Here is a 26,443-nt window from a genome sequence, read left to right on the forward strand (position 1 = left end):
AAATAGAGAAGTAAAGAGAGCTGACAGGTTGCTTTTACTCTGGCTTCTGTTACTTACTTTCCTCTGGAATCTATGTTAAAGCATAGAATATATAATTTATAATTTCCTAGTAATTATGAAATTTATTGCAAATAACTGCTAGCCAGATTGAATACGAAGAGGAAACTCTTGCTCTGCTTCCTATCAACATAGAATTACCAGTCTAAAATTTACCCTAATTGGTTCAAAATATATATCTTGATTTAGAAACAATTTGCAGGTCTTACATTTTCATGCCTTCTGCTAAAGAAGCCAAATCTGTATTTGTTCTATTACTTCAAAATGTGTTCCAGTTTACTTTGTACTGTCCCCAGTTGCAACTTAATGTTGTCACAAATGCTGTGCAAGTGGCACAGTAATTTTGGATATGTGGATGAATAGTTCTGTCTCATGAAATAAAAGATTGCTTATGTAAGGTCAAAATCTGGCTTTGAGGAAACAAATCAATGAAAGAGTCCAGCCTCACCCAGGAGTGTATAGAAGCTATAAATGCAGTCAGTTAATGATGGGTAGCAAGATACAGGGAGTACAAATCTTTTGCAACTAATGAGAAATGAGGAACCTTGAACACTGGGAACATTTTCTTTTGCTTTCTTCTGGAGTGTCTCAAACCAGTTTAGAACACAACTGAACCCGGTCCGGTGGAAGGTGTCCCTGCCTCTGGCAAGGGCTTGGAATGAGAGGATCTTTAAGGTCCCCTCCAGCCCAAACCATTCTGTGATTCCGTGGCAGTTACCTGAGTGAGGGTGAAAGATGAGCAGAGTAAGCAGAGAAGGAACAGTTGTTCATTATTACAAATAGGACACATAAAAAGAAAGTCCTAATTAGTCCACAGTTTTATTTTTGCCTTCTCTTTTCTGGTCATCCCATGTATTCAGCATCAGCCATCTGCCTTCTAGCCCTGCCCTTATGGAAGATGTGGCTGGAAAACTGCCTTTACATCATTCCTCTAAGTGGTGAGATAAGAGAAAAGAGGGTAATTACAGTATTCTTAATTCCTGTTTGAAGAGACAGCAGAAGAGAGAGGGAATGTAGTTCTAGATTCCAATATTTATTTTAGCAGATTTGTCAGCACTAGTGTTTTTTAAAAAGCTGTGTTTGTGCAATATATGGAGCATTTTGGTACCGTTCCAGAGATGTTCAACAAATCCCATGAAAAATATTGATCATTTTCAAATTGATCTCGCAGTTCTGTGATTTTTTTTGGAATGAAAATAGATCTTTTTTCACTGGGATTGTACTTTCACTACAAATATAAAACATACAGTGATGAATGCAGGAATATTTTTAATGAGTTTTTAAATATATTTCTCATGAACTCTTACGATTTAGTTTTGTCTGTATCATCAGACACCTGAATTATGTAATAAGCACTTTTTCAGTGATGGTGTTGGGTTTTTTTTTTATGCTAATGGTTTCAGATCATGTCCAAAGTTGCTCCACAAACAGAAATAATCCCTTTTTCTTTGATGGTTTCCTTGAAATTGGATATTGGTATAGGTCCTCCAGTGACTGAACTTCGGCTTCATTCCTCATTTCCACACTCACTCATACAATACAAAATCTGAATCACATCTGTCCAGGAATTTAATAGCTTTTCTTTAGAAATAGAGAATCTGGATGAAAAAAATCACTATCACTCCCACATTTCCTCTTTAGTTTCTAGAGTATCTGTTTATTGCTGTGTTTGCTCTGGAGCTTTCTTAAGTTTCTGGAGCTTAAAGCAAAATCAGATGTTGAAAAATAAAAATAAATATAAAAATGTATATTCCTGTATAGAGTATATGTATAAATATATATTCCATGACAGTTTCAGAAAAATAATGTGGTTCTTTTCTGTTTAAATACACTGTCAAGCTAAAGTGTGTTCTTTCTGTGTCTTGTAGGGTCAAAATGTATTTGGTCTTGACATAACTGAGACACCTGAGGGAGATAAGTGGCCCCAACTGATTGTCCAGCAGATCCTGGATAGGGAGCAGAAGGACACCTATGTGATGAAAATCAAAGTTGAGGATGGTGGGAGCCCCCCGAGGTCCAGCACTGCCATCCTGCAGGTCACAGTGACCGATGTCAACGACAACCGCCCGGTGTTCAAAGAGAACGACATCGAGGTCAGCGTGCCAGAAAATGCCCCAGTGGGCACCTCTGTCTCCCAGCTCCACGCCACCGACGCAGACCTGGGCTCAAATGCACAGATCCACTTCTATTTCAGCAATCAGATCTCCAGCCTGGCCAAAAGGCTCTTTGCCATCGATAACACCACTGGCCTCATCACCATCAGGGAACCACTGGACAGGGAGGAATCTCCTGTGCACAAATTAACTGTTTTGGCAAGCGATGGCAGCTCAACGCCATCAAGAGCAACAGTGACTGTTAATGTCACAGATATTAATGACAATGTCCCATCTATAGACACGAGGTACATCATCAATCCGGTGAATGGGACGGTGCTTTTGTCTGAGAAGGCTCCCCTTAATACAAAAATTGCGTTGATAACAGTGATGGACAAGGATGCTGATCAGAATGGGAAAGTTACCTGTTTTACAGACCACGATGTCCCTTTCAGGCTAAAACCAGTGTTTGATAATCAGTTTCTCCTGGAGACAGCCACGTTTCTAGACTATGAAGCGACACGGGAATATGCCATCAAAATTGTGGCTTCGGATTCGGGGAAGCCTCCCTTAAACCAGTCTGCAATGCTCCTGATCAAAATTAAAGATGAAAATGACAATGCCCCAGTTTTCACACAGCCTATCATAGGTCTTTCCATCCCTGAAAACAATGCTCCTGGTACTCAGCTAACCAAGATCAGTGCTACGGATGCCGACAGCGGGCGGAATGCTGAGATCAGCTACATCCTGGGTTCCGATGCGCCCCCAATATTCAACCTGGACCGCCGTACAGGCATCCTGACAGCAGTGAGAAAGCTGGACAGAGAAAAGCAAGACAGGTACTCTTTCACTGTGCTGGCTAAGGATAATGGGATGCCACCTTTGCAGACCAATGCTACCGTGACGGTGTCGGTGCTGGACCAGAATGATAACAGCCCTGCTTTCACACATAATGAATATAATTTCTATGTGCCAGAAAACCTGCCCATGTATGGCACAGTGGGGCTTATCACAGTTACGGATGCTGATGCGGGAGACAACGCTGCGGTCACTCTCTCTATCTTAAATGGTAGAGATAATTTCATTATAGATCCACTTACTGGTGTAATAAGACCTAATATAACCTTTGATAGGGAGCAGCAGGGGTCATACACTTTCCAGGTGAAAGCAGTGGATGGAGGAAGACTGCAGCGTTCCTCAACTGCCAAAGTGACCATCAATGTTGTTGATGTAAATGATAACAGGCCTGTTTTTGTTATTCCCTCATCTAATTATTCCTATGAGTTGGTCCCAACGTCAGCCAGCCCAGGTTCTGTAGTTACTAAAGTCTTTGCAGTTGATAATGACACGGGAATGAACGCAGAGCTCCGCTATAGCATCATAGGTGGGAACTCCAGGGGCTTGTTTACCATTGACCAATTAACAGGCAATATTACTTTGAAAGAGAAGGTGATTACATCAGATCATGGCTTGCACAGACTGGTGATCAAAGTGAATGACCTGGGACAGCCGGAGTCTCTTTACACGATAGCTCTTGTGCACTTGTTTGTGAACGAGACGGTCACCAACAGCTCCTATGTGCAAGAGTTGGTGCGTAGGAATATGGAAACTCCAGTTGGCCAGAACATTGGGGATGGTGAGATAACCCCACAGACCAATGATTATGTCAAGATCATCATTGCCATTATTGCAGGCACCATGACAGTTATTCTGGTAATTTTTGTTACCGCTTTAGTCCGGTGCCGCCAGACGCCCAGGCACAAGGTTGTCCAAAAAAATAAGCAGAGTGGTGAATGGGTTTCCCCCAACCAAGAGAATAGGCAGATCAAGAAAAAGAAGAAGAAGAAGAAGCGCTCTCCAAAAAGTCTCCTCCTCAACTTTGTGACTATTGAAGAATCTAAGCCTGATGACCCTGGCCATGAGCACATAAATGGCACTTTAGACATTCCCGTAGAGCTAGAAGAACAGACTATGGGAAAGTATAACTGGGCCACCACACCAACCACATTTAAACCTGATAGCCCAGACTTAGCAAAGCACTACAAGTCTGCTTCTCCGCAGCCTACCTTTCAAATTAAACCTGAGACTCCTGTACCCCCCAAGAAGCACCATGTCATTCAGGAATTGCCTCTAGATAACACCTTTGTGGTGGGCTGTGACTCACTTTCCAAGTGTTCATCCAGCAGCTCGGACCCTTACAGTGTTTCTGAATGCAGCTGTCAAGGAGGCTTCAAGACCCCAGGCCCCATACACACCAGACAGGTAATGGAATTTTAAGGTGCTTTCTTCCTTCTTCCCTCCTTACTTTGCCAATCCTATAACTCTAGTTTGAAGTGCTGCAAGATAAATTCTCCTGCAAGGAGTAAAAGTCTGAAAGTTCATATTCCATTGAGGTGTTGCAAAGTAAACAATTCAAGCTTCCTCAGCGGTAAGGGAGAAAATGAGAAAGGAAAAGAGTGTTGTCTGTGAGGAGACTGAGCAGGCAGAGATCCCTCTGGTGGTATCCCGACTGCAGATGGCAGCATGGCACTTCCCGCCTCGCCGCGGGACCTCGAGCAGCTCGGGAGGCGTGGGGGGCGGTGGGACTGTCCTCTCCAGTCTGGTGTGCTCGAGGATCGAAGCGATCCAGGCCAGGTGGAAAGCAATAAAGCTTTACAGGAGCTCATAAGTGGTTCTTAATATTAATGGAGTCTGGAATTGCAGCCTTCATTTGGGCGTAGCTTTGCTTCAAGGTCTCACAGAAGCGGGCGAGGATTTTCCTCCGAGAGTTTCAGTGCCATTTTCAGACTGGAAGGAGCATTAAATCTGGTGGAATGACACAGCTGACAGGCAAAGTTAGGGAAAAATTAGAAGCATCAGCATAATTGATCTCACTTATTTGCTGCTCTGCCTGATAAACTAGGTATTAGCTTCATAGAAATGCAGTACAACAAAGGAAATGCCTAAAGAATCCTCAGCTTAATATTAAAAATAAATTGAGAACTAAAGTACCCCTTATTCTTCAAGACTCCACAGAAAAGCTTTAAGTCACTGGAGATAGAATCTAGTGTTTATCCATATTCTGAACAGTTTAATAAAACTTTTCTGTTTTTCTGTTTACTTCTCTTTCTTCATAAGTATCACAAAGTTTTCAGTGGGGATAGTTTTCTAGTTAAACTTTAGTTGGTCAAGGAATTAATCAAACTAACATGTACTTCAAGAGTGCTTATTTTATTATTGATAATACATTTTGGCTTGATCATACATTTAACTTAATATATTCATTGGGAACAAATCCTCAGCATGACTAAGTTGTTAACGTTCTTCCTCCAGCTGAATTTTTTTCTGGGAGGTTTGTTTTACTACAGCTGTAATGATAACAACATGCATAAAAAAAGCTTTGCATTAAATGCAGTCATCATATCTTTGAAAATTTCAGGCTCTGTTGTTTATTTTATTATATTTTGTTCCCTTTACCAACACAAATTTGTATGGTAATCTATATCACTATGTACAGCATTTTTTATTCAATATATTTCAATGTGTTAAGTTACATTACATATTAGAAAAGCCTCTTGCCAGTTTGTTCATCTGTTTGAACTCCCGTCACCGAGGAGAGGGCAGTGCTGTTTTCAGCATTTCTGTAGGCCTGATCTAAGTGATTTCTTTCAATGGAGTTCTGGTACAGTTCCTGTGAGTCAAAAAGGTTCTGCCACTGTCTGCTGAAACACACTTTGTCATGCAGTAATGCAGCTAACAAAGAAAGAAAGCTCATGACTCTCAAAGTCCCTTCTATGGCAGTAAAAAGCTAGAAAGCAGAATGGAAAGCAATTCTCTTCTGCAGAAGTTGGTTGGCGAAAAGGAGCATTTCTTTTTATCTGTTACAGGGGTTCCTATCTGGAAAAGCAGAATAGAACTGTGGGTTTTTTTAATGCTCACTAGCTGATATTAGCTTATCTTCATAGAGCTTCGCCTAACGTTGTTAGGAATGTATGCTGAATAGATAAGAAAAGAGATTACTGTTACAATTTGTACTGATTTTGTTAAAATTACAGCTATCCTTATTTCAGGCATATTTTTCTGCATGAAAGTGATAACATTGTGTGGAGGAAGGGTAACTAATCATCACAATGGCCCTTTACACTTATTTGGATAGAGTGTTTACCTTCAAACACATGAATTCACTTTTTTTTTTTTTTTTTTTAAAGATAGATATATATAAATAATTTCATGAATGCATTATTTACATAAATTGAGCAAGAGAGGCCACTAGAGGAAATACTTTGTGTTGTGTTGGACTGTGAAATGAAAATTATATTTCATGATAAGTAAAAATGAGTAAAGAATTTCTTAAAGCTCAATGGATCTTTTAAAATCAGTCTCACTCCTGGCTCTGTGTGTTGTAACCTGGATAGTTTTGTCTGCAGTGGGGCTTTGGAAGGTGTCTCAGGACAGGCTACCTGAGAGTTGTCTCTGTTAGCCTATAAAACGAAGAAACAAATATAAATACAAATAATCCTGAGGCACGGTGCTCCAGTTGTCCTGCTGTCCCACCACCCTTCAGCCTCAGAGAGCAACAGATTTTCGTGGTTCAGGATGATTTTGTGCCAGGCACTCTCTGAATTTGCAGAAAACTGTGGGGCAAGCTGGAGAACAGAAAGACAGTTCAGTTAAAGGGAGATGTGCTAGTTTGAAGAGTGAAAATAAGATGCCTGATATAAGGGGAAAATAGAATCATTTATCACTTTTACCTTAGTGCAGCTCTTTTACAAGGCAAAAGTTCTCTGAAGGAGCCTGAAGAAGATTCTGTTCACTGTGAAGTGTCTCTTCAGTTTGAGGACTGATATTATTATAGGCTGCGCATCTCAACTATTGTTAGTTTTGTCCATGCAAGACTTTCTACTCAGATATTTGAAGTAATACTGTGTTACAGCTAAAAATATATGTTTTCTTTGGAAGCTCTAAATTTTGTGTCTGTCTGAATGGTATTGATTCAGGTCTTTAAAGAAAGGAAACTATGCCTTTGCTTTACTGCTAAATTTGTCTAAGTGGTCTATAAAATGACAGAAAGTCATTATAACAGTCATACGCAAAAAGCATGCAAGCAAAGATGGAGAGGTTTTTCTGCTAAAAAACCCCAAAATATCTCTTTAGTGGTCATGTGGGCAAATAAATACAGCAGTGCAACAGCTGAAATTTTTATGGGGAAGCAATTGGAGACTCCTGAAGCAGCTGAGGACACTTTGAATCATAAACTACAGGAAGCTGAAGAGGGAAAGTATGGTCTTAATGTAACGTCCCCTAAGAGAGAGGTTAAATTTTGCTGTGTTTGTCTGTGAGAAAAGGCGAGGGGCAGAGGTACTGATATTATTCTGAAGTTACCCAGGAGGAGTTAATCAATACCAGTGGCAATAGACCTTCAGAGTAGCATGCTTTTTTGGGGGATGTCGTAGAGATAATTCTTTTAAAGGAGTTTTACCAAGTGATATAAATTGTGAAGGGGCTTATTCATAATAAGGTTTTTCAAAATAAGGATATCTGGAGTGTTCCAAAATCAAACTGACTTTCCATGTCATCAGGTTTCCATTGTTTTGGCAGTCGTGGGCCTCACAGAAATTTTCTTTGGTGCAGAAACATAACAACATCTTTAAAGTTTATTTGTCTGCAAGCTTTGTAAAAGCTCAGTTATTTTTGACATTCACCTCAGTGGGAGCAAACTGTGTGAAGTGCTCCAGACTGACACAAATCTTCTAATTCTCTTTGCATTTGCATGGGAATGACGAAAAGAAGGGAGAGGAGTTTTCTTTAGTCTCATTTTAATGTAACACAATTTCAAAATCTGAAATCTTTGCTCATGTTCTTTAAAACAACATTCAGACGTTTCAGATTCCTGTCTAGGTATCAGCCTGTCTAGTCAAAACACGCATAATTATAGAGCACAGTTTTATCTGTGGCAGCTTGATTCAAAGAAAGTAATGCTGCAAAGATTCATCAGAACTTGCCTTGCATCCTCCTTCTTCTTGTCCCTTTCTTTTACTGAATGCTATTTCAGATGTGCCTTTCATTTGAAAATAGTAGAATGAATACTATAGGAACAGGGGAAATCTTTTCAAATTTACAGCTGGTCACCCAGGAAGGGTCCTGTGATCTTTTGGGTTGTTATCTTTACCTTCAGAACAAGTTTTTTCTGCCTTGGTGCTACTGAGGAGCTGTGAGTGCCCCTTGAAGCAGCACCTCTCCCACTGGAGGAGCTGGAAGGTGCAATGTGCTCCTCATCTGTGATTCTCTGCTGTTTGCAGGGGTTCTCCCTCATCTGTCCAGCTGGACTCTGGTCTGTCCGTGAATCCAGCTGCACCGCCAGGACACTGTACCATGTTGGGAAGCTGCTGAGGGAGGGAACAGGCATGGAGATTGATTTTTGTCATGTTTGCTGATGCAAATCTTCATTAGGGGAGTTCAGTTGGCGGGATTCTATCATCTGTGAATTTACCCACGCTTAGGAATAGAAATTTCAGATGACACAGGGGTCTCTGCTGGACTGGTTTGTTAGGAGCTGATGGAGATAGACATTACACTCCTTACAGAAATCTGAATGGGAAGTAGACCTCATTTAAAATACACAGCATTTTGGAGCCCCACTGTCTCAGTTCTGTGATTCTATCACTGCCTGCTTAGACCTGATTACAGTTATGGGATATTTGGTTTTCTGATTTAAAATGTGGTGATATGTCATTATAGCTTCCCACTCACTATGAGAACAGTGTGCTCAGGATGTGAATTGAAGGAATATTGCACTGTTCCTGAAAATAATAGCTCTGAAACTCACCTGTTCTGTGAATCTTTAGCTGCAGGATTTTTTGTTTTGTGTAATAACAGTGAGTTTAATTTAGAATCCTGTGATCATCAGTAGGCAGGGCTGATGCTTCTGAGGTGTAAAATATACATAACACTGGTGTTTTGCATTGACAGATACAGAGTAAATTGCACTCAAAGAACATTTTCTCCTAAATTTTAGCTAAATAGCTGTTGGTATAAGCCCTTCCAAAAAGCCATTTCTAAATTGATTACTATGACTCTAAGTATTCTCATTATTATACCTTAATTTTCTGACTGGTAATTTTGCTTGGGGTTCTGATCTGATGCCATGTATATACATTTCACAAAAAAATGAAATTTGACGAGACTTCTGACTGAAGTATGAGTCAAAGTGTGCAAGTCATAAGTTAGCAAGCAATTATTTAAATGTGCATCACTACTGAAGTAAAGCTGATCAAGAAAATGCTTTTCCTCTGTGCAACACTCGTAGAAAATCTTCGGTGTTTTCTTTTGATACCTTTCTCTAGAAAAGCATGGGGAAGATATCTGGAAAGTGTCCCCTTTACCTCATAGTAGAAGGCAAAAACAGAGCATGAGGAGGAGTAAAAAAGAAATTTGTGTTTTGTGTGAGGAAATAATGAAAGGTTTTGAATATGACAAAAAAACCCCAAACTAATCCCGAGCAAAAAATACACTTTTTTTTCCCCAGTAAGACCTTACTGACTGAGTTTATACTGAAGTTGGTAAATGAGGTTGCAGCATTAATAACGGAGTGATTTTTGTGCAAGCCAGAATGACACACAACTCCCTCTTCAACAGCCACTTGCCTTGGGCTAGAAGCAATATAATATTTCAAACATTAAGTGCATTTCACATCTTTTTTTTTTCCAGTGGGATAACTGAAAAATTTACTCTTTCCTCCTTGTGACCCAGCTGTGTTATTTCAAATGTCTTGCTTAGCTATAAACTATTGTTAACGATGAAGTCTGAGTTAACTGTGGTTTAATTTTCCCACTTGATTATTTTCCTGTTTTCTCCCAGAAGGTATTGCACTCAATAATCTGCAGTTGATAGCAATTTCCTGACCAGTGAGTGGCTGGTGTCTTGGTGACTGTGGTATTGATAGTGCTTTCTTTTCTGTGAAGTAATTGATCAGAATGGCTTAATTTCTGTGAATCTTTAGGACTAACCCCGTTGATGATAAATGTAGATTAAAGATGTAAAATAATTCTTCAAATAAAAAATATCTTATGCTTTTAGGAATGATGCTCTTGTATGAAGTCCACAAAAACCCTGTAGAACCTGTTGTAGGTAGTGCAGCAGCATTCTGACAGCCCTAATCTTGCAACAGCACTTTGGGTTTGAGTGGATAAAGCAAAAAAAGGAGTAAGAAACTTAGAATAATATCCATAGAAGCTATTTCTGTGGCTCCTTCTGTTGCAGCATTTGTGCTATGTGTGTAGAGATCTTTGCCTGTGCTGGGAACACACACACACCAGCAATGGTTGGTTACTTAGAACTCAGAACATCCCAGACCACACAGTGCCTGACGTGGTAGAGATTTGGTAGCAATTTGGAAGCAAACGTGACAATTTATGGTGAAAATGCTGCAGGAAAGGGCTTTTCTCATGCTGTTTCTCTGTTTGCCAGCTCTGAACGCCATCGCAGCTGATGTTATGTACTGAAGTCGTACGTGTACTCAATGATGTTAAGCCAGCAAATATGAAAACAAGGAAATAGCACGAGAAAGCCCTTTGTCCTGTCTCTGGTTGCCGAAGACATTTATCGCCTCATCTCCAGAGGGGTTTGGAAGTGACGATGAACTGTTCAAGCTGCCCTACTGAAAGGTATCAAGGGCAAGAATTTTTTAAAAGGAAAAGACAAAGAAATTTTAGTACGTTGTGCTATAGTGTTCTATAATGTAGTTTTGCTAAGAAAAAAAGTAATGTGACCCACCCTTCTTCACAGTTGGTGATTATGGTAAATTTATTTTGCTTGTAATCATCTTCTTGTCCCAGATTTTTTCCTTATTTATTTTAGTTGAAACAATTAGGAATTTTGTTTCTATGAATATATTAAAAGGGAGCAATAAATTTTATTCATATGTTAAAAAGAGAATGTAAAGTTCTTTATACTCCCTGCATTAAAAAGAAAAACAAATGAGTTGTAGTCACTTATAGCACCATTACACATGTTAAGAATTAAGTGTTATTTATATCTATTCCATAATCTTTTTAATGATGATATTGCTGCTATGGGTCATAAATAGAATTGATCAAGTTACTGCTTTCTCATTTTCTAGGCACAATAGTAGTAGTGAAAAACTAGAACTTCATGCTTTCTTATCCACAACATTTTGTAATAAATGGTCACCTTTTAAATAACTGGAAAGCATTCACATAACTTTTAAAAATAAACTTTAATTTGCATTTTGCTTGCTGAAGTCTAGATAATGTCTGTTTAACAGGTGCCAAACATTTAACCTTTTGAAGTATTTTTATTTAAAAAAAAAAAAAAAAAGTCATAAATCCAGTGGCTTGATTTTCAGTGTCATAAAATAGGAAATAGTATACATAATTTTTTCACTGTTAGCCAGCACATGGGGTGGGTGGAAATGGCCTACTGTTGTTTTTTTGGTTTTTTTTTTGTTTGTTTTTTCCCCAAATATTTTTCTATAAAGGTTTTGTTTTGTTTGGTTGGTTGGCTTTTTTGTTTGTTGTTTGTTGCTTTTTTTTTCCCTTAAAGTTTTAATATTATCATTTGTTATTTAGCACTGCTCATTTACAAAATAAAACTTGAGAATCATAGCTTTGTTTGAAGGTTGATTGCAAGTTCTTGTATATTGCCTCACATTTTAGGTAGTAATGCTTAATATGTATCATCTATAATATTAGAACTTCATATGCAATGCGAAATCTCTTAGGAAGCAAAGGAGTATAAAGAACCCTGTTCTGCACTTGTATGAAGACGTGTAATATTAGTTTGCTAGAATAAAGTGAAATACAGACACTGCTTTTAACTGGGATATATACAGTATATAGAACTTTCTTTTAAAGAAAGAGGTTATTAATGATTCATGAATTAGACTACAACATGGAATTCTTACACATTACTGTATGTTTGATGTAAAGATATTTATAGGCTTGTACTTAATAATCACGTTGCCTCAGTTCTTGGACTGCAGAATGTCTACCATGAGTGTTGCCTATAGTTTGCTCCACATTTGCTATCTGGCTCTTTCAAAAAAAAATGTGTATTTGGCTATTTGATCTGTAAAATAAATTCTATTAATAATGAAGTACGTATTGTAATTTAGCATATTGTATTGCATAATTATAGCTATGACTGTTACGGAAAAATTTTCATTTCTGGTGATGGAATAATTTTCTTGGGAAGAAGTTCATGTACCTGTGAGACAGTTTTGCTGTTCCTATTTATCACAGCCTTGCAGCATTTATGCTTCAAACTAAAATTCCCCAACACTTCCAGTGGTCAAACATGCAGTGACATTTATTGACTCAATGCCACAATTCAGCCAGTTTAAAGTTCATTCCCAATCCCAGAAGTGCTGTTCAGTGTCCCAAACATGGTCCTGCCTGTTGCTGCTGCAGTTTGTGGAGGTGCTTCCTAGGTGGGTGGTAGGATGATTCAGTGATGTTTAAGAGTGTCAACCCTTCTGCCTTGTTCAGAGTGCTGTGTCAGGCAGACAGGATGATTTCACAGACTTTGAGTTTCTGTTTTTACTTTGAGTCTTTGGATGTCTTTCCTTATGAGAATTAGGTTGGATTTCCTTTTTGGGAAAACCCCTATACATAAATTTAATGTTTGATTCAGAGAAGCACCAAATAACTTCAATGCTTACCTTGAAACTTTTTTTTTTTAAACTCAAGGGATACTGAGTGGAGATGATGTAATTTAGTCATCTCAAGTGAACATGTAGTTGCTCTCAGTTTTTTTTCTCTGGTGGTGACAAGGCATAGATAGACTAAAGCGGGTTATTTTGATTTTAGGACTGCATACCCTCTAGAAGTGCCTACTTTGTTACATTGAGTATGAAGAGAACCTTTGATAAGTACTTTTCTTGTACCAGATGTGCCAGTTATGTGCTTTCAGAGAAAAATAGACTTCATTTTGAGTTCCTTTGCTTTTAACTTAGCTGAAACTCAACTTTTCCCTAGAATTACACTGGTCCTATCATTCTAGTCTACCAATAAGTAATTATAAAAGAATCTAGGATGGTTTTAAAATTTGTTAAAGTTACACCAATGAAATAAAAGGTATATCACATGGTTTGTTGGTCCAAATCAGTAATCTCTCTCCACTGGTTCTCTCATGAGTCAGCCCAGCCAAATATGATAATCTTCCAAATGCCCTAAGGGAAAGCCAGCAACCTCTTAAGTGGCTCAGTTTCATGCATTTTTTCTGTTTCAATTTTTGTTCTCTTACATCTAAGTATCACTTTTTAAAAAGTGGTATTTTCATAGACTGGTTTAAAACTTGTTCTGAGCTGATTTCCTCTTGATGGTTGAATGGGTTCATGAAAATCTCATGAAAGCCTAATGTTTGTTGACCGAATATGTGTGTGTGCTGGATATCAGTTTCTACACTTTCCTATCATGAATGCCAGTCAAAAATTTCTATTTTTTTTAAAATAGTATTAATACCCTGAGTCAAAGCTTGGTACATGTGTTTCAGAACCAACTCTGTTTCTCAAATATTTTCACCCACAGAAATATTTTTTTTCTGACTTCTTAGAAGTCAGAGTACCTTATGAGCAAAAATCACTGAGTTGACCAAACGTTACTTTTGAAATTGACAACTCATTATATTTTCTTTGGAATATCAACATATTAATCACAGTTCAGACTGCAATTATTACAGTTACCTCAGTATAAACTCCTCAAGACATTCCCCCTTTTCCCTGGAGCTCATTGCCTCATCCCCTGAGCAGCAGGCTGTGTCTGTAGGGAAAGCTCTCGAGCCTGCTTTGGGTCAGTTCCAGTGTGGCTGAGCAAAAAGAAAACTTCTCTATGTATTGCCAGTTTTAGATTTAACTGATCCAGTTTTAGATTTAAGTGATCCCATGGCTGCTTCCAGCCCTCCAGCACAGCAGCCAGGGCTGGCTCTCAGACGAGCTGGCTGCATCCAGTGCTGTGTTGCCAACACGTGGAATTGTTATGGATTTCTGTGTCTACCAAAGCTCCCTCCCACCCGACCTCAAACACCCCTGAGAGCGAGTGAGGCACTTCAGGAACTTTGGGGGATTTCAATCCTTCTGAGTTTAATTGAGTGGGGGACTTCTGAAGGGCAGTAGGGGGCTGTCAGGAACAAAGCTGGTTTGTGATGTAAATAGAATTATATTTTTAACATAAACTGTAATGCTGCAGGGTTTTTTTTGTTACACTTTGCCAGTGATTTCACATTTTGCCATAAAACATATATTTATGGTGTATCCTGGTCTTACGTATTATTTGTAAAATCTTTTTAACAAATAATTTGAATATATATATTTTTGCTTTCATATTGAATTACTGAGCATTGTTCCTTTTATGTCTTATTTATCTATTTCTAAAATAAATTTTGTTTGACAATTATCTCTGTATACCTTCTGGAGAAGCACTGTTTTTAAATACACCTCTGGTCTGTTTGCTTAATGCATGCACACCATCAAGCATCTATGGAGACTGGTATTTTTCACAGTTTAGGACTTAAATAACGTAGCCACACGTAAGCTTTGCAAGAAGAAATGTGCCTCTTTGAAAACCTCATACTCTTCAGCAGAACATTTCTTTTGTCTACAATTTTTTCAAAGAAATCTAAGCAGGAATTCCGAGAGTTACACGGTTCCTAGTGATGTTTCCAGGCACTGTGAGTGTTTATATCTGTCTCTGTATGTATTTTGTTTGCATGTGTAGGTGAGGGGCACGAGGGTGCACATGCCACTGCTGACACAGTCAGTTAGCAGAGGTTGTAGGCAGTAACTGCTGCACAGGCTGGAACTGCAGATATCTGCCTATCCCAGCATCTCTTGCTGTGAAAGATAGCCAGGCTCTAAGGATTTCAATCTGCCACATTATTTGATTTTTGGAAGATTTGTCTTCCCTTCTGAGAGCGTACTGGATTCTCAATATGTGAGAAAATGACTCTTGGTGGCTTGGAGGTTAGGATACAAATATGAAAAGTACAGTTTTGAGTTTTAGTGCTATGATTCTTTCGCTAGGTTATTTTACTCATTCTGATACTGTCTCTCAGTATTCTGAAATGCAATTTTTTTCTACTAAATAGACTCATATTCTTAAATTTTGCCACTGAAAATATAGTGAAAATGACATTTTTGTGTTTTCTCCAAATTGTGAGCTTCTGCTTATTTCATAAATAGACACATGTAAATCAAATTCAGTTACTTGTATGCATAGAGATGGATATTAAGTGTGATACCAGGAATTTTTCAGGGTCACTATTGACTTTTTTCAATCTTTTAAATGGGTTTTATTCATTTACGTTTTCATTTCCAAGGAAGGTGTTCATTCAAGCTGAAATCACTTTTTTCCAATAAAAGCTGGTATCAGAGGTATGAGGTTTGATTTCTCATTGCTGAACTCCAGCTAAGAATTATGAGCTGAATTTTGGTCTGTTGTTCTCAGCATTGTTTCCATCCTTTCCTAAGAGAAGGGTTCCGTGGCTGTTGGATGGATGAAGTGCCCTCTGCTCCTGTTCTATGTTTCCTTCTGGGCTGTGATCTGAAAGCCTCCAATCATAGGTTTTCCCACACAAAAATACTTTTCCTAGGTCTGGATCTAAACCATCCATGTGCTGATGTTTTTTTCTCTCCCTCTCTTCTATGAAAAAGAAACCAACAGGGGACAAATTCTGGTCTTTTCCAGACACTTGGGCACGTGTGTTTCAGACAAGCAAATGAACTTCAAACAGGTGACTGGGATTTGGAAAGTCCTTTCCTTTGAAAGGGGTATTGGGGTATTTGAGTAATTGGAAATTACTCAGAATTCTGTGATTGACAACCAGACTTGGCAGTGTCTGCATGGACGAGGTCATGGCCACGTGCAGGGGTTAGGCAGAGCTGGGATGGAAAGGGATGAGGGAAAAGGAAGATCTTGTCAGTCTGTAGTTATTCTTGTGGTGAGAAACTGAATCAAAGTCTTAAGTGCCACATCAGAGATCTTTGCAGATGCAGTTTTGAGTCGCATTGGGACAATTTTCTTAATTGTTTTAGTGTTGATTTATTTGGGATAAAAGCAGCAGAATTCTGCTGCTAACTTAGAGTGTATGTGAACACGTGGATGTGTGTTCATATCTGGGTTGAAAAGTGACTCAGATCAGGTTTATTGGGATTGAAAGGTAAGGTGTCTTTGTTGTATTGTTGACTGATTTTTGTAGATTGCTAGAAATTGTGTTTCCCTCCTTTTGAAAACAAATGTGTTTGGAGCTGTAAGTGAAGAAGAAAAGTAACTCAGACTTGGAAAAATACATGGTACAGTTTTCTTTGCTATTTCACTGGAAGAAACTGCTTCAATTCCTAAAGATGGTACAAAAACGTTGATTTTTTTTTTTTTAATTTTTTAACTTGAGCTGAGGTAAAATTACAGTTTTTGTATAACGATAAACTGCCTTCTACCTTTTTTGCATTTTAATTCTTGAAATACATTAAAATAAATTTAAATCAAGTGCTTTTGCTTGCCAGTACCCAGTTATTGTAACTACCTAAACACATAGGTACAGATATTTTGAACTCTACTCTATGAAAGCCTAAGTATTTTCTACCTTCTGTCTTCTGTTCTCCAAAGTCTGTGTTTCTGGAGGTGTTTGACATGAAACCGTCTGTAGCCAACACACCAAGGAATCAAACTGAAGGTGGAAAAGGGCTTTTCTGTTTAAATAAGTCTATTTGTAAACAAAACTTCAAGAGGGGAGGAAAACATTGGATTATGTTCTCAAGCTTAGCAGAAGGGAAACAACAACTTCTCCAGCCTGCTGAGATTTTGATTGCTATTGATTTCAAAGTTAGAAGCCCAAACAACTGCAATTTATACGAGAAGTGTTTCTCCCAACTCGTGTTAAACCCAGAACTCAGTGAGAGCTGCAGCTAAGAGCTGCTGCCACTTGTGAAGGTGTATGAGATATTGTTATTAGCAGCAGTGATCAGCATTGTTGTATTCACTGCTCACAGTCCGTGCTGAGTCGCCTTGATCTGTTATATTTGCTAGACCTGAGTGGGAACAATGGATTTACCAAAAATCCTGCAAGAAAATCTTGGTTTTTCCTCCTTCGAATAGCAGTCATACTCTATCCAAATACAGATATCTAATACTTTTCAGAAGTGTCTTATTAGACACGCTGTATGCTTACCTTTTTAATTCTTACTTTATATATTGTAGAAGCTTATACATGGGTATAGATATAGATACAAACAAAAAGATATGGTAATTTTCTAAAACTTTTCTTGTTTTCTTTATAAGAGACTGTTCAAAGACATTTCCTGCTGTTTATAAGCATGAGGCTGAATGGATTTTTCAACGGCCTGAAGCAGATTTTTAATCTAGCAAAGTGACATTGTGACTAATTTAAAAAACATGGATAAACAGATTGGTGTTTGCTGACATGCAGCAATCATCAAACCTACTGATTTTGCAAACAAGAGTCTGGAGGATTTGATAAATGCATTTTAAGAAACTTGTATGGCCAAAGTTGTAAATCAGTCCCTGCTAAATGATCTTTCCTGATTCCTTCCCTTTCATCACCAAGTTTATTGTAAGACCACTTCTGTGCATTATGACTTTGGTCAACTTTTAACCCAAGTTACTTCGTAGCCTGTCCATCAAATGTTGTCTTTATTCTTCCATGTTGGAAAATAATACACATATGGTCTAACATTCTGAGATTCTTGTTTTCTTGTCTTTAATGGATGGCTTAGGATTTTCCTATTGTGATGTTTTCCTATTTTTACATTATTATATTGAAACTGTGGGTGGGTGGGGGATTTCTGCATAAGGATCCAGACATTTGTAAGCTCCTGCACTTGGTGATGTGTCAATTTGACATTTGACAACAGCACTGTGATAATAACCAAAGTAATTATTACCAGATGTATGAATCTCCTGGGACAATGTATAATAACCATTGAGGATGTGTCAGTGGGTCACACAGTATATTTCTATTTCTTACATCAGAATTCTTAAAGATTGCAGATCATGGAATCATAAAATGGTTCAGGTTCTGAGGGATCTGTGAAAGTCACCTACGCCAGTCATGGCACTCAAACCCAGGCTCTTTCAGATCAGTTTTCCCTGGCCCTTGTTCAGTTGACTTCTAATATTTTAGGATCCTCAAGAGTATGTGGGTATTTCAGTGGAAATCAGAATCCTAATTGTTTTTATGAATCCACTGCCCACATGTATAAATACCCAATGAATTCGAATTACTTTTAGCTGTAAATTTTTAAAATATATCTATTGGTATGGATTTTTGGGGTGAACCCCCAAGTACACTGTTTGCTGCTCACTTGTATGGCTTTTATCAACTTCCGTTTTCATCTTTATTTTATAAATATGTTGTGAGTATTTATTCAAATTTCATCTAGTGGTAGTGAAAGCGCTGAGAAGTTGGCACAGTCTGGATAGTTTTGCTCACAATGGGGGTATCAAACCTCTTCAGAAACTTATCTCAAAGGTTGGATATCAAAAGCAGACAGAAATGACAGAATAATTCTGTCAGGAACAGTTAAACCAGGAAAATGTAATTGGAGGCAAAAAAGCCTTTTGATGCTTCCTGTATACAAGATATACAGTGGTGCAATTATCTGCTTTCAGCTCCCAAGCATGATTTATTAGTTACAGTAGTTTGGGTTTGAAACACTGAACATGGCTGAGACAGCATGTGCTCACTTGTGTGAGGGCTCCAACATCTGTCCTCACAATCCTCTTACAGGCTGTCTTTGAGGATTTAGGAAATGGCAACATGAGTTCTGAAATGGATATGAAAGAACAGGAGTTAGGAGAGGGGGGTTGGAAGAGGATATTCCATTATTTCATTGCCCCTTTTTAACACATTAACTCCTTGAACTGTTTGTTTTTATTATTCCAGATGGGAGCAAGATGCATATAAATGAATAAAATGAAATAGAACAAATCAAATGCTTGGCTGCTGTTCAAGAGCTGCTGAGGCTGAGCTTTATTAAATTCACATGAGGATATGATAACTGTGGAATTTCACACAATAAACTGCACTAATCTTACTCGTGAAGAACATAATTTTTCTTGAGATAGATGAGAGAATCTGAAATTTTGTCATGAAAAAAAGTCCCTTTGGAGCTTTATTTTCTGAGGGCATTCACCACTTGAGTGAAATCTGTACATGTCCCACACCCACAAACAGAATCTTCATGCACAATCCATTTTTACACATCAAAAGTTTCAAGGGTTTGTTCTTTCTCTGTGGCAAAGTGGAGAATACTTCAAAATAAGTTACTGTGTTCTGTGTTAAAGCTCTTCCCTGTGTCATCCAAAGTCCCTTCAGGAATAAGCATAGTTATATTTTAAAAGGGGGGCAAGAGCATTACATTTTAAAATTATATTAGATATGTTTAATTTATATTTAAATAGGAAAACATTAAAGGAGAGCAAACCAAATATTTTTTATGATTATTTGCAGGGTATAATTCACATTGATGCCTTTTCTTTTTTGTGCCTGTAGACCATTTTTATGCTTCTGCAGTTGAATGACTGTTTGTAACTCAATGCTTTTAAGACATTACCTGTTACTTAATGTAATAAATGTTATTTTTAATATGCTGTTTTTCCTTATTTCTTTTTACTGAAACTCCAAAATTACTGTTCAAAATTTCAGATTTTTTTTTCCCCTCAAAACTCCAAAAGTATAATTCCTCACAATACTCGAATAATACATTTTGTTACATTTTCCATTTAAATGTAGTATAAAACTGCATTCATAAACTATTTCCTTGTATCTAAAATGAAGGAAAAAGAAAATGCTAAAACTCAGGGTTAAATGACTGAGCTCTCAAATTTATTGAGAACCTTTTCTTTAACAGAAAAACAAAAGAAAAATCGAAATGGTATGGGAAATTTTTATAGGAACTGATTAATCATTACCTTCCAAAACTCATATATAATTAGAGTGGACATCACATGGAAATAAAAACAGTAGAAGGAACCTGCTGTTTTAGTGTTTTGATGGCATCTCATGTATTTGGTTGGGTAATGTCACACACGTCAATTTGCTTTTGTGGGGCTGAATAACTCGTTCAGTGCTGTCTCCTTTGAAAATGAGTGAGAGACACAACCTGTCTGCCTGAGAAACTGAAGGAATTCATCAAAGCCACAAAGGTAGGACTCACCTGCAGACTACCTGCACTTATTCTTGGAAACAGCAGTCCAGTGGTCCACAAAAAAGATAATGGCCAGACAAAGCCTGACATGTGTCATAACACATAGAGAACCTTTTCTTCTTGTGAAACCAGCCCCAATAAAAGCTCAGATTTAATCAGAACTGGTTTGCCTCTCCCTATGTCAATCAAACCTTTTATATTGATAATCTGAGGAGAATAGGGTTGAGAACACAAAGTCTACTTTTGTATTATTAAGATGAAAAGATTCTGCTGGGGTTTGATAACACTGGAGATGCAGAGGCTGTTACAGAAACATAATGAATATCAAATGTATCTGCAAAAAGGACTTTTTATCAAGATAAAATCCTGATGAAAAATGCCACTTTTTATTTTCCACCAGACAGGTTTAAAGACTGCAAGTCAAGAATGTAGATCTTTATTTAATGGAGGTATTTAGTTTAGAACACTCTGTGCTGAAATATGAGCCTTGAATTCAATTGTTTCTCATCTGAGCTAAAAAAAAAAAATTAATATTAGACTTAGTTCTTTCATATTCAAAGACAGAATATTAATAAATTAGAATTTACCAGTGGATGTCACAACCTTGTGGGTAAATCTGTATAACATGTTATTCCAAATGAATTCTGTAGCATTTGAACTCATTTCAGTGTAACTAATTTTGTTTCTTTGTTTGTTTTTAAATTATTTCCAGAAGAGCAAGTATCTGACTAGTCACTTCTAATTTATACATCTCAGAAGTACTGGGTTCCATGAGAGATGAGATCAGATTTGGTACAATGAAGCAAAAGTTGGCATATGCTAATTTTATATGGTGGGTCAATGACTGAGTTTTTTGGTTTTGGTTTTTTTTTAAGGTAGGATAGGGTTATTAGTGTGCTGTTAATTTTTTGATTGCTTTCTGTTTAGGGTGTTATTCAGGAAGGAGAATGAGGAGCTGGAACAGGATGTTCCATTTCTGATCAAACAAATGTTATGTGATGGGAATTCTCAAGGGAATGTATCATAATCTCCTACAGGGATTGTGGCAGATTGGCTTACACTGCTTGTGTTCCACAACTTGTGCGGTTGTAAGCTTTGTGTGGATCTTCTTTTTGGTAATTGTTCTTCCTTTAGCCATACTGTGGCCTGAGATTGGAAGAAAAAGACAGAAGGTGAGAAAGGCTTAATAGCAATTTTGTTTTTGAAAGGGAGAGGCTGGTTGATCCAGCTTCAATCTTTACAGCTGGATCAACCAATAATTATTGAATTACAGAGACAAATGGCAACTGCAGAACCTTATGGGTTCTGCTGTAACCAGGAGAGTGAGAAGGAAAGGTGAATCCATACCACATATGGTAATAACATTTTGAGAGGATATCCAAAACCAGATAGGTGGGAATGGAAAACCCCGTCTTTGCTATGTAAAAGACAAAGAGAATAAAAGAAAACTGAATTTCGTCTCTCTGCTGTTTGGTGTGTGGTTGAGGCTGATTGGGGTTTTCTTACTGAGAGACAGAACTGCACTGGCTGTACCCCAGGGGTTTATGGAGCCATATCCAGGTGTTGGTGTGATCTCCCCAAAACAATGATCAGACCAAATCCCTCTCCCATACCAGCGTTTTGGGCCTATTATAGTAGGAGAAGTGCTGAGGTGATGTTTTACTTGTTACTGTCTTTGGGTTATTTTTATTGTCTTTTGCAAATTTAGAACAGAATGGCTGGCAGAGGGGATCAGGGAAGGTGCTGTATCAGGCAGATCAGGTGTATCAGGCTGGACTGTCAGAGTGCTGAAGCTTGGGGAGAGAGAATAAGCAGAGCACCTGCAGCCCTACCATTCACTTGGGATTATGTAATACTGGGTGTGGAAGGCAGACATTTTTGTAGTGATTTCTTCCAAGTGATCATAGTTTCAGTTTTGAATGACTGTAAAGGTAGCAGAATTTTTTTTTTTTTTTTTTTTTTTTTTAATGAAAGACTTAGCTTGGAATTCATTTCTTCTGTAGGAGGTGAAGGAAGAGAGCCCCACGGAGAGAATCACTGCTGTAGCTGTCTCAAGCTCACACAAGCTACAATGAGTCACTCTTAACTCTCTTTCCTCTAGGTACTGTAGGAGGTAGCTGTGTGAACACTTGGCTTTTAGATAGCTAAGGCTGAGTAAGATGATTTCTGAAATCTAATACAAAAATAATTTTAAAAACTAGGGCTCACAAAGCTGAGAACGTTTTGAAGCCATGACCTTTAGTCCAATAGGCAGATTGCTCTCAGTTAGAAAGAGTTGAAGCAATTAAAAGACAGATAACACAGAGAGGAGTTTTTAAACTAAGTAGAAGTATTGTACTCAGATATTTTCACCTCCAGTGACTCTAATGTTAGGGTGCTTATTCCACTGTGTGTTGTTCAAAGTTGTTTGAAATATTAGCAAATTTTATTGTGAAGACAGAGATTAAATTCTCTGATATATTCCCCTTATTTCTCTAGAATAAACCATTTCTATGCTGTGTTATAATGATTGTATTTCTTACCATTAAAGTGATTTCTCCTCATTACATCCTTTTTGTATATGTATTTTCACCAGTTTGATTCACCTGCTTTACTCTTTGCCATAATCTGGCAGAGACCCAAGTGCATTCATTCTGCTTGTTTATTTGGCATATCAGTTATAACCAATATAAACACCAAGAGAAAAGGAACAGGGGTTTTGGAGAACATGCATTTAGGGAAGAGGCACATGCCTCAGACAAACTGCCGTGGATCCTGGTTCATTCCAGCAGACTGAAAACCATGATTCAGGAGCAAGTGAGAAATGCTGTCTTCAGGCAGTGGGTGGTGTAAGCACTTTGGTTTTTTTGCAAAGTTCACTGGTGTCAACATGCATGATTTTGTTTCCTTTGATAGCATCTAACCTTTGGAGGAAATGCCAACCCCTTTGTGCTGTGCTGGCACCCATGGCAGGGACTGTGGGTCTGTCAGTGGGACCTGGGTCAGTCCCTGTGGCAACACATCCTCACCAGATAAAGTTCATGTCATGGGAGAGGGGGCAGAGTCAGTGTCATCCTGAGCTGTGTCCCTGCTCTGCTGATCCATCACTTGCAGCAAAACATTTTGGGAGAAGAGTCCAACAGAGAATCTTTCAGAAAAGTCTTGACATTTTGCCATGTAAGTAATACTACAAAGCCTAAGCTGAGTTAATGGTTTTAAAGTTTTCCTGATCCTCTTGGATTATGCCACCTGTACTGCTTTTTGGAAAAACTAGACTAAGAATGATAATTTGTCAGTATAATAATTCTGAGATGGGTTATAAATGGAAAATATTCCATTTGGTTGCCTGTTTCCTCTTCCCTGAAACTTTTGGAAGACTGAGCAGCACAGCTGCATCTTTATGCACAAGTGTAGGAGCAGAAGTTGGAAGTAGGGTGATGGGAAGGTGGGAAGTGGGCACTTTGAGGGGGAGGATTTTATCCAAATTAAATCTAGAAACTCCTAAAATGTCACAGAAATATTTGAAGCAGAAGAAACTTGGTTTTTTGCATAACTTTTACTGAAGTCCAGAAATTTTGTTGTGTATTGGGCAGTTTTTAAGGAGCACTGTGAGGGGTGAAAAGAGCCTTATAATGTAGAAAACTGAAATTAAACTCCACTGTAATACAATTCTGCCTTTTATTTTTTTTTTTCTTTCTTTCCCAATAGTCTATTGGTCTTTACTGCTTTTGTTGACAGACATCCCAAATCTCATCAACTGCTATCCCGTGTGATATTAATTAACACATTTATTGTGATGTCCAGAAGGATGTCAAAGTCTAATTAGACACTTGAACTATATTTCCAGTGTGAGTACAGCTCCTGTCTTGTCAGGGTTTGTGTTTTAGGGTGGTGAGGCAAAGCTGCTCTTACCCTGTGATAACAATTTCAGACTGGGGAGGTTTCAAACCTGAACCTTCCTGAGTACTCCCGATACTCATGTGCAAGACTGAAGGAGTAGAGAAAACCCAACCTCAACACAAACTGTATCTTAATCTAGTTTCTATTAAGAAAACCTGACAAAAAATTACTTTTGATGGCTGCATGTTGGTAAGCCATAAAAGAAGAATTTCTATTATTGCTATTTCTTACTTGGCTGATTTCTTCAAGGCTACATCTTGAAGCTATTTTAATGGAAAACCAAAGTTACAGTTATTATCTGATGCTTCATCTAATTTTCTTTCTTCTGGTTTGGAGCAATAACTTGCATTTACTGTCGGAAAAAAAGAGCAAGATAAATGTATAATGAAGAGGTAGAATGATTTCCTGTAAAGACCTCTTTGCAATACTGTACATCGTATTGCATTTTATTTATTCACAGCTTTGCACTCGAAGAAAACTACAAGGAGATGAAACTTCCAGAGGAAAAGCCCTATGAAATGAGAACAAACAATATCAGAGCATAAGGTGTCTTGCTAACCTTTAAAAATGCGATTCAGTCCCACACAATTTTCCTCAATCAGGAGCAAATCTGCAGCTCTTTAGCAGCAAACCAATCAGATGGGTTCTCACTCACTTTGATGTGTGAGTTGAAATTTAATACAGAAAAGAAAAGACCTTTTGGGAAATCATATTAATGGAGGTTCATTTCCATTATGTCCAGTTTTCTTTCATTATTGGATACTTGTAGGGATAGGTCTTTTCCCCAGAGTGCCCTTCTCTAGATCACTGTGTTGTGTGTGTGCTTCTTCCAGTGCCTTGAAATCAGTGTGATATTCTGCTACTGCTTTCTCCTATCTTATCTTGCTGCATTAATTTTAGCTGTGAAATTTCATAGGATAAAATTTTAGGATCATTTGTCCCTCACTGTGCTTTGACACACTGTATTTCTCTGTTCAGTGGCAAAAGGTTGCCATTGCTTTCCAGGATATGATTCATTTGGAGCTTTATATGCAACTGAAGATCTTTGCATGATCTCAAGTGCTGAACAACAACCAAAAAGTGAAGTATTTTAGTAAATTGCTGGAGTTAATGACCCTTATAATGATCGAGGGTCATTATCTGCTTTTAGCTCACTCTATTACCTACTTCTACTGACTCAAAGCACTGGAACTTGATTATCATAGTGAATGAGTGCTCGTGTTTTACAGTGGAATCAGAGGCAACGGCACTGCTCAGGAGTTGAAGCTGCTGAGTGCCACTGGTGGAGTATGAGGTCATTCCTGTTTTTCAGAAATTCTTACTTTTGCTCATGCCTAAGATGGGCTTTTCAAACTGCACAGGCAAGCTCTGCTCGCAGTGCTGGAGTTAACCACTGACTTCTGGGGAAGCACAGTAAGGTCAATGCACAAAGCTCTACAAAACTCCATTTATCTGGTTTTCATTGCAGGCTATCATTAAGAAGGCAGCCAGTATGAAACAGGGGTTTAGCTGGGAATGCATGTGTCATTGAAACGGCTGGAGTTACAGATGACTCCATTACTGTCACTCTTTTATCTAATGCCATATTGATTTATTTTCAAATTACTTAATTTTTCAGTGTTCTGGGTAGGTTAGAGATCCATCTTTTCAGCCAATGCCAAACTGGTATGGACTACACTGAGAATTATACCTTTTATGACATTATATCAAATCAGGTAACTCCGTGTGTCTGTATAATGAAGTGTTACATTAAGCTAAACTGAGCATTATGTCAAATTAAACTGTGGCTTAATTCTCAGATTTGAAGCAGAAGTTACTTTGGTTTTGAGTAATCAGAGAGATGTGTGTGTACACATATTTATTTCGCTAGTTGTCTACAGATGTCTACAGAAGAAAAAATATTTAAATATTTAGAAGAATTTAAGTGTTGATGACTGATGAAGGCCTGTGTTTAGAGCCATTCAAATTAAGGCTTCTCTTTGCTGATCCACTGCTACTCGCATCTGCTCACTGGGGTTTCTTTCACGGGGTTAAGCTAGGACTGGATGAATCTAAGTTGAAACAAGACCACTCTGGTTGATAGGACAGTGGTTTGATCAGAGTGAGATGTAATGGATCAATTACCTTGCTAATTGGAGAGGGACAGAATTGTCAGCTCAGGAATGATGATCTGAACCCTCTTTTTAGGAAAGGGAGATTGCTGTGAAGCAGTGGAAGGGAAGGAGAAGTCTTCCATTTCAGCAGTAGATGTTGTAAT

General features: G+C 38.1%; 1 protein-coding gene across 5 annotated transcripts in view; it reads left to right on the top strand.

Annotated features, from left to right (window-relative positions):
- PCDH11X (protocadherin 11 X-linked) overlaps window positions 1–26,443 on the top strand; it is a 438,369-nt gene that overhangs the window by 65,651 nt on the left and 346,275 nt on the right. For 4 of the 5 annotated variants that reach the window (XM_042029283.1, XM_042029282.1, XM_042029284.1 and 1 more), the window contains one exon: window positions 1,926–4,412. In XM_042029283.1, the coding sequence (XP_041885217.1) occupies window positions 1,926–4,412 (2,487 nt within the window). Of the gene's footprint in view, window positions 1–1,925; window positions 4,413–10,595; window positions 12,853–26,443 lie in introns of those variants that run through there. The other variant, XM_042029286.1, reaches the window with a different exon arrangement.

This window comes from Corvus kubaryi, unplaced genomic scaffold (genome assembly GCF_017639235.1).
Source record: "Corvus kubaryi isolate FWS band 111438036 unplaced genomic scaffold, C.kubaryi_AGA036_p1.0 37322, whole genome shotgun sequence".
Taxonomy (NCBI): Eukaryota; Metazoa; Chordata; class Aves; order Passeriformes; family Corvidae; genus Corvus; species Corvus kubaryi.